Genomic DNA, 14,840 nt, shown 5'->3' on the forward strand with positions numbered 1-14,840 from the left:
AAAAATGGGTGCTGCATAAGGCTGGGCTGCGTGGCATTGTTTGTCTTGCAGATAAAAGTGTACACGATGTCCACTGAAATGTGCCACCGATTTGGGTCTAGTTCTAGGTTTGCTGGCTCTCTGTTACCATTGCTACAAGAGTAAGACGGCAGTAAAGGACCTGGAAAGTAATCACAGTGGCTGCTGTAATCTCTGAACATAATGAGACACGATCGACCAGTGGTTCTGCGGGGCGACATTGGGTCATGTGGCAGCGTGAAATGAAGGCTTGGATTAACTTGTTAAATGCAGTCGTTGTTGCCACTACTGGCATAAGGTTCGACTAGCTGTAAAACACTTTTTTTATGCGTTTTTACCCTTGCAATGAATGTTCACAGGGACGCTCAGGCTTTGAAAATATGAATATCTCGAACGCAGTGGTTTGCCGATGTCACTGTGATATTGTAAGTGCGGAATGAAGTTGGTCAATTTTGTAATACAAAACCTAGCAGCCACTATTACTGCCGAGAATTGGATTTAAATTCTAAATTGGTAGGGCTCCTCAGTATGAATATGCTCGATTAGGTTCTTAAGAAATGATTAAATAAGAGCATGGGATGCTCATACTTGTCTTGCAATCATTGAGATATGTAGCCACTTCCACTTTTAATTTCATCTGAAGTATAGGGGGTTGCATAAGAGGAACTGCATATGATACTATAGGCAGTTTTATGCAGAAATAATGTGCGACCTTCAAAAATTTTCTGAAGCTCTAAGTTATTTCTCTTTTATTCGCAGGTCTACTTTATGTGGATATGCCCTTCTCATAGGCATTTCGAGTGGTTCATCGACGTTCTCAGAGACGTGGAAAGAAAGGACGTGACAAATGTCTTGGAGATACACATTTTTATAACACAGTTTTTCCACAAGTTTGATCTTAGGACTACAATGCTGGTAAGTTTGGCCAAGTATAAATGAAGAAAGCAAATTGTGTTGCTGGTCACACTAAATGGAAATATCGATTCTGTGCTCTAAAGTTTATATTTCTTTAGGTGTAATCAGTGTGTGCATGAATGGTTATAAATGGTGAAAACATTTTAAAGCACTTGAGTGGTGTATTAGGATGCAGGTGGGCGTCCGCCTTCTCAGTAAGTACAGACAGACAGGCAGGCAGCCATCTCGACTGCGCAGATGATTCACTCACGTTCTCAGTGTGGTTTAATCCTAACAGTGAGGCAATATGCATCCCTCCAGCACACTGTCATTAACTGTCGACACCACTGCTTCCTTCAGCAAATTATTAAGCCCATCGGGTGGATGAGTAATGGTATGGTGAAAACGAAACTAATGAACATGACCACTGTCATGCTGTGAGGGCTTTTGACAGGGATATTATATGGCTCCTCATTATCCTGATTATATTATATTATATTATATTATATTATATTATATTATATTATATTATATTATATTATATTATACACTTGTGATAGCCACCAGTTAACTGCTGCTTAAAAATGCTGTTATGAACCAACTCCTGATCATTGGAATGCAAGCGTTATCCAAGTAAAGAAAAGCGGTGCAACCGGCAACTAGAACCAGAAAAGCAAATCCCTTGCAAAAGCGTTGATTGGCTACCTGATTGAAAGCATCATATCTACGAGGTTGCTTTTCTGCCATAAGCACTGTATTTGGAGCTGTTGCTGAATTGCATTAGATTATCGTCTTATCTCATTGCTGACATGACTCGTGTGCTCTGCACATTTTTGTCGGAGAGCTCTGCCCTCTTACACATTCTTGTCTTCAAACTACCCCATGCAGTTTCTAAATGTCATATAGTTCATGGGCTCTCTGGCAAATGCAAAGGTAAAGGAGGAACCACCTTATTTCAGTCACACACTGAGTGCCCATGAACGGCCGCATCATGGCTCACAGAATGTAGGGTTCACTGTCTCATTTGTATTGGGTTGGGTGCCTACAAAATTGCACATACAGCAAGAACACCATAGGAAGTAGACGAAAGACTTCATTTAAAAGTGTCGAACGTTTTGTTCAAATTTGTGGTCAGATTTACAATTTTTCAACAACATATATCATTTTTTAACCCTGTTATGCTCACGCAGTGGAGATACTATAAACAAAACTGATGTGCTCTTTTAAATTTGTCATTGCTGGCCTCTACAATGTGAAAATTAAGAAAATACATAGTCTTATTGTTAAAATAATGGTTAATTGATAATTAACGCAAAGAACTAAGCAACATTTTGGACGTTTAAGATTTATCGGATGCGCACACATACTTACGGAGGTTTAGTGAATCAATAGCAACATTCAGAACCATTAAAACACTTGAAGAAGTAGCAGGGTACATATTCAAATTTCAGATGTTATGCCAGTAACCTTAGTTCAAGCATTTGTGGCCTCACAATACGTTACAAAACTATCTGGGAACTGACATGTGGTATTTGTTCTGAAAAATATGTTCAAAAATATGCTTTCTATAAAACTGGCAGTATCTGGTGTGTTTTTGGGAGCGTAAATGAGGACTGTGACCATTTCTGCATTATGTACAATACATGATGCAACCACATTACAGGTTTAGGACGAAACAATGTGCAAAATTTCACTTTAAGAGTTGCTGCTGGGTAAAGGTACACAAAAGGGCGACACAATTTGGAGAAGCACATTAGAGCTAGAACTATACTACGAAAATGCTCCTTTGATTTAATACAAAGCAACACATGAGCACTGCATTTTAGTAATTTAAAGCACAGATTCGCTATGGTCTTTTAGCACTTGTTACACCCTATCATGCTTGATTCTGGCTGTTATTGCTAAACTTGAAGCTCAGTTAAAATGAAGAGCTGTAACCTGTAGCTGTCTCCTTGCTTTGCTGTTTTACAGTGAGACACACACCCCCAGGTTCCCAATAGTCTTCGAACTGAAAAGGTTATTCAGGCTGATGATTAGTCTTATTAGCTTGCACTTACAATTTTCTGTCTCTTTCACAGTACCCTGCTTCTCTTCCATCTGACACTATCATTGCAATATTGGTATCATGTCATTGGACCTCATAAAGGCTAAAATATTGCTATTCTTTTTGTACTTTTCAGTATATCTGTGAAAACCACTTCCAGAGGGTTTCCAACAGGAGTATGTTCACAGGCCTCAAGGCAATAAATCACTTTGGCAGACCTGATATGTCTGCTTTCCTGAAGTTTGTACAGCAGCAGCACTCTTACGTAAGTTGATTTTACTGATCTCGTTAGTTAACCTGATAATGCACTCTCAGGGAAAAATTATTTTTGTTTGCTTTAACTGGGGTGCAAAATGTGCCCCTTAATTAACCTGAGAATAATTATGAGTTCCCACATCATGTCCATATATCACGTGAAACTCCCTCCCCCCCCAAAAAAAAGAATAAAAATACAAATTTACGGAGAGCTCCGCCATTGGAGCAGCAGTCTCATGCACATGCACGTGGTGTAAGAGTATAATGTACGAATTGCTTTGTTCGCGACAGCCAGGTGTCACTCAGCTCATCCGAGCAAAGCAGTACTTTGGTACCGACAAAAAAGAAAAGATATTGCATTAGAGTGAAGCGTTCCTACTGAACAAGGGGACTGCACCGATGGCCTAGTCCTTTGAGCATCCGCCTCGCATGCAGGAGGTGCAGTGTTCAATCCCCAGTGCCGCCGGGTACCTATATCGGGGATACAATGGGTACAAGCTTTCCCCTGGCCTGGAGCTCGACTTACTTCAGGGTGAAATGCTTTGGAAATGGGTCTTTGACCCCACCTTGCATAGAAGAAAAAAACATTGTGCTATGGCGCTTTTTGGCCATAGGTGCCCTTGTGCCATAAAGCTTCATCATCATCATCATCCTACTGAAAATGGTACGTGTGAAAGGCTGAGCCTGAGTCAATATCTTTTCTTTGCGCCTGTACCAAATACTTCATCATTTCAGTTAAGCAGTACCTGCCCGTAGCAAATTAAGCATTTTGTATACTAATATACATGTACAAGGACTTGCACCAGGGATACAATGACGTACAGGCTATTCTAAAATGACAAAGCGACAATGAAAAGCTACCGGTGGCCCCCGCGCAGTCAAGAGAACATATGCGTGCAACGATATAATTATGAGTGATACTTGCATCCCATTTGGAGTCGAATGGCTCTGATGTGATATTTCTTATGATGGAAATTTTGCAAACTGCTCAAAAGAAGAATACACAGTAAAACACTTCCTTGCCGTGTGGGTGCTAAGGGGGTATCAAAAGAATGACACCAGGGGTAACAAAGGCGTGCGCCTCGGATATCCTAGCATTGATTACTACTGACCCAGTTGCGCTTGTTTGCGACGGTGACCTGGCGCTTATCTTGTTATCTGTTTGCACTCTCTTAGATTCGCACCGCCACTGGTACTTTATGGTTGTCGCTTCCTTTCTGCTTTGCTTATTGATGACTGTCCTTTCTCGAAGTACACAGTATTTTTCTCGGAATACCGGCCTGGTGTTTTCTTGAAAATAGTTCGGTAATGTATATAATTGCATCTAGGCTGTCAGCCTGGCTAAATATGTTTTCGCCAGTAGCAGTGCCTAATTTCTATATGTTTCCACTCTATATGTTTCCACTCGGTGTGCCATTTGTGCAATGCATGCCGTCAGCGGTTCTCAGCAGTAATTTTGTAATTTATATGCCTGCGTGTGCACAACTGCCACCAGAGTTTTTTTTTTCAGTTGTGCAATGGATTGGGGTTTTGTGGAAAACTTGTTCTCTACTGATGTATTAATGTTCTAAGCATCTGTCTGCATGAGACGTGTTTCCGAACCAACAAGACTACCTAGAAAATGTAACTTTGAAACTTATATATAGTCTTGCAACAGCGACCAGATATCCTGGTGGTCACTTGGCATGTCCCATCACAAAAACAGATGCACAAACACTGCTGAGAAGCACGAGGTGCGAGGCGCGACTGCAAAGTGCTCTTGGCATATCGTTGTAGGAGCGCCCTCTGAAGGTTCTGTAGGGGTTGTCTGCATTATTTTCTTTCGTTTCAGACCTATATTTTTGTAGGAGTTCTCTTCTGTGCATCTTTTTTCAGTCATGCTTTCTGGCCAGGTAATGAGACTTATTTGATCTATTTGAATGCAGCAGTGAATTTGTATTACTACTTGTTGGTTGCAAGCCACTCCCAGACTGTGCTGAGGCGAGGGGTACTTTCACTAGCCTTGTGTTAGTGTGAATGTAAGAAAAGTAGGAGGAGGGCAATGATTATGTCAGAATGATCCTACCAAGCTGGGAGCTTATCCCTCCTGCCAACATCTAAAAGCGGAAAGCGTGGCTGAATCTTAGTTCATATCCAGCAGTTGTTTTCACCAATGTTGCATTACGCGTGCTAAGTCGTCTGTCTGGTGCGTGCAGGTGAGCAAAGTGGGTGTGTTCAGCTGTGGGCCTTCGGCGCTAACGAAGAGCGTGAGCTCGGCTTGCGAGACTGTGAACAACAGCCGCAAGCTGCCGTACTTCATCCACCACTACGAGAACTTCTGACCAGTGTGCGCCAAGCTGTGGCGCCAGACTGCCAAAAAAGAAAAGAAACCAACTGTGATGATGACGACAGTGCGTGCTGTTTGGGACACATGCTGCGAGGCGCTGCCTTCGCCGGTGCTGTTCGTCTCCATGTTCTGGCCTCGCGCCGGGCAGTGAGGAGGTCTCTCCCGACGGCACGGGACTCGTGTGAGAAGGAAGTTTTTCGTTTGGTGCCTTCGCACTCCGCTCACTGCCCTTGTCGTGGTGCTAGCTAGCTTTTTTCCACATGTGATTGAGAGAATCGGCGCTCACAAGGATGCTGAGTCTTCATTTCTCAGCAAATATAAAATGCATCCCATGCTGCGCTGAGTACTGTGTGCGCAAAAATGGCACATCGTGTGTAGGCCTAACCACCAACACTTTTTTCAAACGGAAGGTTGTCAGGGGCTGTGTGCTGTGCACCCAGGAAAGCGGCATGAGAATTCTAGATTACACAGAAACTGTGTACTAAGAACGGATACAAAAAGTTAGCACACGATATGCCTATTTAGGGCATTGCGACGTCTTCAGGGGCTGCAATTGGGAGACTTGACATTTTAAAAAAAGTACCATTGTCACTTGATGACGCTGGGTCGTCGGAATTTTTGGCCAGCAAGTAAGTGCCATGTAAAACACCCTACCCTAAATTTTAGCCCGTTGGACTATGTCCTCTTCTTGCACCAGCTGTCTTTTCCATATTTCCGTAATGCAACTGTGATCAGGCTACCAAGAACAGCGATAGTGTGCGCTTAGTCATGCATTTACGTTACAAGCCATACCTTCCAAATATATGTTCATGCGTAATTGCAGTTGATATGAATTTTCAAAACTATTAGCGCGATGGTAAGGGCATTGAGCGGAGGCACTTTGAGCTTCCCCAGCATCCTCTGAAGTGAAGATAAGCGCATCGCACAGACCTCGACATCTTCGGTGTGGCGAAGTGAACTGCTACGTGGGGCTTTGTTCGGCCGCGCTTTGTGATTTTACTCACCGGCCGCAGCCAAGGGCATAGCCGCTCTTCGTGAACCTTCCTGTGGTGTGGTGCAGCCAGACCTTCCTCGAGTTGTTTCTTTTTGTCAACGACAAACTGAAATGGAGTATTTGGTGTAACACTTTTTCTGTGCCACGCATTTGGTGTTGTGCAGTCAGTGATGTTGTATCGCGACACTTCTGGAGTTTTTTTTACTTAGCTGTTTTTGGCACAGATGTTTTTAATAAAGTCTAGTTTTGTGCATAAGTGTTTATGTTATTGTACAAGCATGTGTACATGTTCTATTTACGCGCTTAAGGGCATTCGTGACAGCCCTGTGTTCCTGCTTTGCTATAAATTTCTGATAAAACAGCAGTGCTTTGCGAGTGATGCTTCCTGTGAACTAATTCTTTTGAGCTTGCTGATTGACATCGTAGCCACAGTGTGGGCCTTCCGAAAGGCTTCTGAGGACATTGTTCTAATGTACTCTGAGAAAAATTGCATCGTTTGCCTCATAGCCTAGGGCATCTTTTGAAGTATGTGCCTATGTTGCTGGGTGAGCACATTGATTTGTATTCATTTCTACCTGGCACCCTTTCAAAAACACCAAGATTAAGGGGTTTTCAGGAGTCCATATATGCAGACAAACTTCCCGTAGCTGTTGGAAAGGCACATTCTATGAAATTCATTGCCTAATGCCCTTCATTTCAAGGCCTTCTGAAGCATCTTCTTGCACTTGGCACCTGAGCGGGCATGTGGCTACGCCGTGGTCATAACGTTATTGTCTGGGCTGATTTTATAGTGGGAATCACACGAGTTTTGCCACGAGCAGAGATAGTCCTACAATCACTTTGTCGCTATATACGTGGCCGAGTTGATCTCAACAGGGAGTTCGCCATTGTGTGTGGATGTATGGATGTCTTGTCAGAACGTGTGAAAATGCTCTTCTAAGCGCCCTGAGCTTGAGTTTTTTACAATTTGCCGTCCCTCTGCGACACTTACGCGAACAAAGTTTGAGAGAGGTACCATATTTCTCGTGGATTACGCTCGGAATTCCTGAGTATGTGCTTTCAGGGAGTGCAGTAGAGTCTCTTTTCGCCATTTTATTCTCAGAAGCATCCAAGGTGTGGCGAAAGGCTGCTACTCTTGTGTTTAGGAGAGGCGAATGCAGTGGCTGCTTGTTCCGTAAGCTCAAAGCACTTGTTGCAGGAGGTTTGCAACTGGGAACCGTTTTTGTACTTTTGAGCTTAGTGGGCGCAGCAGGGGATGAGAACAAATATACATACATATGTTACTGTAGAGAAATATAAGCATTAACACGCTCGAGAGTGCTCAGATTCACGAAAAAATTACACGTTGCAATGAGTGGTAGTTAGTTATTTATATTTATACATACTACAACCCAAAGTGGGGCCATTGCAGGAGTGGAGCTGCAAAAAAGAAACAGTAAATAAACACAATACACACTAATACGAACCTTCAAGTCACTGTGGATGAAGACATGGCCAGGAGACAAAAAAGAACTGCTACAGGCAGAGCTCAGACAAACATTTTTAGTCATCCTAAAACCGGGCACAATAAATATTTCCCAACAACCATCATGCTGTCATATAAGCGATGTCAAAAAGCTGGAAGCAAAGTATGCACGCACATGAGAAAAAATAATCACTGAAGTATGAACTCTAAATATCGACACACTCCAGAGTAAACTGCAGGTTGAGAAGAAAACAGGAAAAGAACGTTGAAAAGCCGAAGCAAGCACAAACGTGACCAGAGGGCCTTACACAGTGCATGTTTTTGAAAAGTGAAATGAATCGGGGGTGCCTTGGTAAGGACTAAGCACTTGAAAAATATTGAAAAAAAATGACTGCATCGTTCATTCAAAATTTACACATGATTGATTTCAATTCTGTTGTTTTCGATCTTCTATTGCTTCACCATGCATTTTCAAAGGCTTATCCGAGAACTTCCAAGTGACAAGAACAATAGCAGAGCTGATATCAGCCTAGGACCAATCGAGTGGAAAGTGATGGGAAGGGTTTGTTTCTCAGCGGTGCATCATTCTGGAGGAAGAAAAGCTCTTACTGAAAAGCCCGAATCAAGCTCTCAGTGCACCTTTCATCTGGCTTATCAGCCGAGCTGGTCTTTTAGCGGTTCTGACGATAGTCAGACAGCTCTGGAAAGGGGAGAAGAGGAATTGCTGATAGGTCTTTTTGTAGCAATGTGTATTCAGTATTTCAAGCATGTTTGCAAATACTGATTGATTATTTGTGGTGTTTTAATGAACCACTAGATTTATTTCTATGAAAATATAACAAAGAGTTAATAATGTACACAGCATAAAATAATTTTTTAATACCACTATACATTTTCGAGCGGTTTCGCGATTGTCAAAACTTAATGAGCATTTGCAAACTGGCTTGAACTCATTGTTATTTATCAGATAATTCTTTCTCTTGCTCATGTTCTGCCACTCCTGGGTCTTGATAAATGTACTTTCTCACTTGTAATGTCTCTTTGGATGCTGTAAACTGGTAAGTGCTTCTAAAAGTATTTTAATAACGTTCCATTACTAATTGTTTGCGTGTGTGGTCATTAGCTGCATTAGCTGGCATAACTAGAGAGGAGATGAAATCAGCGTTATGAAGACTGCTGCCGTTGGCCTCAATGTTTATTACCCCAGTGGTTTTCGCAGTTTGTCTCAATATGCACTGAATAATGAGAAAGAAACTAAGTCTTTCTGGCTAACGTATTTCAGAGCGGTCTTTCTACTTACGTAAAGGCTTCAGAAGTAATGGGCTCCCAAATTTGCAGAAGTAATGGGCTCCCAAATATGATAGAAAATTGGGGCTGCAAGTGCTTTTCATATACTATCACCTTCTAGGGCACAATGTAAGAAATATTTCTAGGGTATGCCCTACATTCACGGAGCCATTCATTTGGGTACCTAAAAGTGCAGTAATTCTCAGCACAGGGAGATTTGCTTGAGCCTGTAACTGGCATCCTGGAAGCGAACGATGAATGAAACATAGACCTATTTACACAGAAACATCCCAAGCAACCACCGATATCCTTCGGACGGCCGACGGAGGTCTGTTTCGGATGTTCTGTACGTCCGCTGAACATCCGCAAACAGCCGGTAGACGTCCGTCGGCCGTCCGAAAGGTGGCCAAAGGTATACGGTTCGCCGGCCGACGGACGTCCAGTTGAGTACGTCCATTGGCGGATCTTTCTCGAATATTCGCATATATGGTGCATGCGTGCTTTTTTCACTCCGCGCGATGCAATAAAAAAAAACAGTTTGATGCATAGCAGGCATATTTTATTGTGGTTGATGATACATCAGCAGAGCAATGGGTTATATTCAGAAAATTTCGTAAATGTGGCAAGCTTGGGACACACATCCGTAATCTTCTCACCCACAGGATTTCTGAAATAAAAAGAACGCGGCAAAAATCAGTCATGTGAAACAAATGGCACAATGCAGCAGCCCAAAAACATTGGAACCAATTAATAGAAGTGTTTAATGCTGCAAGTATAACAGACAATGCACTTTAACAAATACCTCAATAAGTATAAGCCAATAACAGCTCTCACTTTTCCACACTATTTGGCAATGTATCTGTTCTTTATTTATTCTCATGGGCCTTAGGGCACTAACCTGCGCAGCACTGTACGCGACTGTGAACAGAAAGCCGCAAAGCTTCCGTTGCAAACCACTGCGAACTACACGTGCTTCCTATGGTCTGCCTTTCGCGCGTTGTCACTCTTTATATAGGCACAGTGAACCTAGCGATGCCTTAAAAATTAACAAGATGCGAAAATACTCCGCCCCCAACTTTGAAGAGGAGTGGGAATTAGCCGCGCGAGTTGAGGGCTCCCGCAGCTGTGTGATGTAGGCTCCCGAAAGTGTGAGAACAGCACACACTTGTGGAAGCCATCTCCTCGCGCTTACTGTTCCCACTGTCCTGTGAACGAATGTTATATGAGCATGCTGCATTGTCCTAGAAGCAAGTTCCAAGAAGTGTACTGGATACATACCTTCGTAGGCAATCACATGTGCACTAAGCCTTCTTTAAACCAAGGTCGACGCAGTACGGGATTCCGGCGTTCCAGAAGAGCTTCAGGCGCTTCCCGTATCTTTCGAATTGCTTAAAGGGGCTGCGAAACACTGCTTGGGGCGATACCGGCTATACTTCAGGTGGGTTGTTTATGTCACACAGATTCTGACTTAAAAAGAATTACAGGAATCGATGCACAGGAACGGGAGTTATTCAGTGAAGAAATTTCAAAATACAAGCAAACAAAACGGTGCCCTCAACTCGATTTTGGCGGAGCTTCCCACTCCAATTTCGCTCTCTCAATGACGGCACCTGGCGCAATCAATCGGAACAGCCAGCCAGAACACGTCGCGGAAGTTTGTACTCCATGGTTGCCTGCTCTCTGTAACTCGTTCTTGCTGAGACTAGCAGCGTCGTTTCCATGCCAGAGCGCCCCTGGTGGTGTATTTTTATTTTACTTGCTTTGCAGGGCTTTTATCTAAGACAAACAAGTTGTTTTTGTTGATCTAATATAAAACGCAGACAGGTAACAAAATGTGTCTCTATTTATTCACGCAATTTGAAGTATATTTACTTTTTGTCCGATCATCAAGCTCGCGCCAGGTGATGTCATATCCGCTCCTAAAAAACCCGCCACTGTGTGGCGACACCATCAGAGCCATGAAGTTGTTTTTGGGAGGACATTAAAATATTAAAAAACGGAATATACGCGGTATTACCGATGCTAATGGCACCATTATAACGCACTGTATGCAATCAACAGGCAAAACAGTTAACTAAAATTGTGTTTCTGGGCCCCTTTAAGTTACACACTACTTTAGTCCACAGACTGAACAAAGCCACACATTATAATAACAGAGCTATAAAGCTTTGCGCAACAACGCTACGCGACAAATCAACAACAGCGCTACAGAGCCGTACTGATGGATTGGATTGGACTGACCGCGAACTGACATCTATGATGATGGTGATAGCAGAATGCACGGGAGTTTTCATACTTGCGAATGGTTTCAATGGCAAGCTTAGCTAGCAAAACGGTGGACATGTCGCACAACTCCACTAATTTGGAGAAGTTTTAGAAATATAAAACTAGTCATTGAGTTCTTGCAAAATTATGCAACACCTGCTTCTCCTCTTAGATAAATTTAGCTCGTTGGCGGCTCTTGCACTGCAGGAAAGAGTGGAATCGCACCAATTTACAGACATCTTCGCGTCAAACCCTCCAACTGATTCAAATAAAACAGTATACATACACGAAAGACGCGAATTTTCTGTGAAATAAAAAAACGTCCATACTCATGGCCTGGGAAAATACTCGGTCTTGCATATCCTTCGGACGTACACCTCGTCTCTCATGTGGATATACAAAAGTGGACACTGTCCGTACCAACGTTGGTCCGTACGTCCGGCGGATGTACGAATGCGGATATCCGAAATCGGATTGTGTTCGTACGTCCGATGGACGTCCGATCTCGGCAAAGGACGTTCGGATCTAGCTCGTACGTCCGACGGATATCTGTGGTTGCTTGGGATCACAGCCGAAGGGTACAAATACAGGACGTATGCTTTTAGTAAAGGAACAAGCAGTGTCAGCGCTGCAGCAAAATCTGCATTCACGGAAGGTACGCCAGCTTGGCCTGGCACTTGGCGCGCATTCTCCTCCTAGGAAACAAGGTCAAGGGCATAGCAATTAACATTAAGGAAGAGAACAGAAGACATCAGAATACATTTAAGTTACGTATTATTCACGGCGTGTCTTGTTGTTCTGCAGCCAAGCTGGTTATTGCGACAATATCGGACAACATACCGCCAATCCCAGTAAAAAAAAACCATTGGAACCAATTGGATTTCCAAATGGTTCCAAATGGTTCCAATTGGACTAGTTGAGTTTCCAGCAGGTTCCAATTGGAATGGTGTTCCAATTGGATGGTCCAATTGGACTATCCGATTGGACCATGGTTCAATTGGACTATCCGATTGGACCATGGTCCAATTGGACTATCCAATTGGACCATTTGGGTTTCCAATTGGTGGGCCCAATTGGTCTTACCCATTACATCCAATTGGACCGCCCAACTGCACCCAATTTTTCCAATGAATGTTTGCATTTTTGACAAACAAGGTAGAACCAATATGGTTCCTATAATAAGAGCTATCAGCAGCTTAACCTACTCAATTGTACTCATCATCTGCACCACCACTGCAGCTGAAATTAAATTAAATAACTGCGCTCAGTGGGCAAGCGCCACTGGCCCCAGCATGAGAGCCTCACTAATGGGGTATATAAGCTGGAGCAGAAGTATGTTCTCTGGATGTACATATTGAGCTAATATATGCTACTAGTGCCTGAATGTTGCTTGCGTGTGATGTATTTGTGCCTGTTGACTTTGATTTCCATAAAACATGTTGATCTCAATTCCGTAGAACAATGTTGATTGGCACTATAGGCACATCTCCCTGCAGTCCTCATAAATGAGTTTTCCTTTTTCATATTATAATATGTTCAGTTGTAGAAATATTTGTCCAAGATTCTAGAGCATATATTATTCACAAACATTTAGCTACCTCTATCAATGAACATAACATATTTTGTGAATATTTTCTGGGTGAAATAACTGCCTGGCCTAATGGGTCCAATTGGCTTGTCCAGTTGGGTCCAATTGGTCAGGAGTCCAAAAACACCACTGGAACCAATTGGTTCCAATAGGGAAATCCAATTGGAACCAATGGGAATGTCCACTTGGTTCCATTTGGAATGTCCAATTGGTTCCAATGGTTTTTTTTGACTGGGATGAATAATGATAATATTGGACCTCCAGTGAATAGCAACACAATATGAAAAAAAAAATCAAGCAGCAGCAGTTGCATAATATTCACTCAGTTTATCAACAATGGAGAACAAACAAACTGTTATGCAGAAGGGTTATCACATTACTTGGATGTTATTTTCAACGCCTGTCTGTCTCAGGGTGCATTCCCATCGGAATGGAAAACCGCACGTGTCGTACCTGTTTTTAAAGGCATTGACCCATCTTGCGTATCTAAGTATCAGCCAATATCTAAGTATCGACCAGTTGCAAAATGTTCGAGCATGCGATCTGCTGAGTTGTGACAGAATTTTTGGAATCGACTCATTTTTTATTTGATGAGCAGCATGGATTTAGGCGTGGCTTATCTACCGTCTCACAACTGGTCACCACTTGCCGTGATTTTTTTATTGCAGTTAGTAAACAACAAATGGACGCTGTTTTTCTTGACTTCGCCAAAACCAAGGTACCACACACTTAACTAATATTATTGACCTTATTAGAGCCTATAGAAGACAGATTTCAATATATACATGTTAACGATGAGTACTCTGATGCACTTCTGGTTTCATCTGGTGTTCCCCAAGGATCAGTTCTGGGGCCTATCCTATTTTTAATTTAAGTAAATTACATAAATAATGTGGTTGATTCCAAAGCTAGAGTTGAACTATTTGCAGATGACTGCATCTTATATTCCTTAGTTAACTCCGCATTGGACCAAATTAAGCTTAACAGTAACCTGCAGAAGATCTCAAACTGGTGCCACCAATGGGGTGTGTTTCTTAATGTTAATAAATGTTTGATACATAGAATTTGTAAAAATACATCCATATTGTATAGCTGATACATCCATATTGTATGGCTGGCATACCACTTCCAGAATCCTCGTCTGTGAAATACTTTGGAGTTCAGATAACTAATCACCTAAACTGGGATGCTCACATCGATATTACATGCGGGAAAGCTCTGAAGACTCTGTGGTGTTTGAAGCATAAACTGCCGAAGGCCCCAAAACATGTGAAACTGGCAGCGTACAAGACTGGTGCGGCCTCGTCTGGAATATGCCTGTTGTTTATGGGACCCATTTAAGGCCAAGAATATTTCCAAATTAGAAAGATTGCAAAGGACAGCGGCTGGTTTTATTTGCAATAGATACAAACAGATAGTGTAACAGCTATGATCAATTTTACTGGCCTAGAATCTTTTCAGACAAAGCAGACTGAAGCAAGGTTGAAATTTTTGTACCTAAATATATAATAATCTGATTCGAATAAACACCCATGATTATATTACTCCTGCACGAGAAAGTACCCATTATAACCATGGAAAAATGCTGCAAGAGTTTCATGCATACTCTAATACAGTGAAACACTTATTTTATGTCAAATCGAATACGAAGTGGAATGAATTGCCGAAGTGTATAGCCTGAATGTAGAAACGTTTGTTGATAAT

General features: G+C 42.4%; 1 protein-coding gene across 3 annotated transcripts in view; it reads left to right on the forward strand.

Annotated features, from left to right (window-relative positions):
• Positions 1-6,787, forward strand: part of Duox (dual oxidase) — a 183,534-nt gene extending 176,747 nt beyond the window's left edge. For all 3 annotated transcript variants that reach the window (XM_089546380.1, XM_089546381.1, XM_089546382.1), the window contains exons 29-31: positions 778-933; positions 3,093-3,221; positions 5,407-6,787. In XM_089546380.1, the coding sequence (XP_089402506.1) occupies positions 778-933; positions 3,093-3,221; positions 5,407-5,532 (411 nt within the window). In that variant the 3' untranslated portion in view covers positions 5,533-6,787. The remainder of the gene's footprint in view (positions 1-777; positions 934-3,092; positions 3,222-5,406) is intronic.
• The last annotated feature ends 8,053 nt before the right edge of the window (positions 6,788-14,840 follow it).

Source organism: Amblyomma mixtum, chromosome 5, assembly GCF_055824585.1.
Source record: "Amblyomma mixtum isolate Tamu chromosome 5, ASM5582458v1, whole genome shotgun sequence".
NCBI lineage: Eukaryota > Metazoa > Arthropoda > Arachnida > Ixodida > Ixodidae > Amblyomma > Amblyomma mixtum.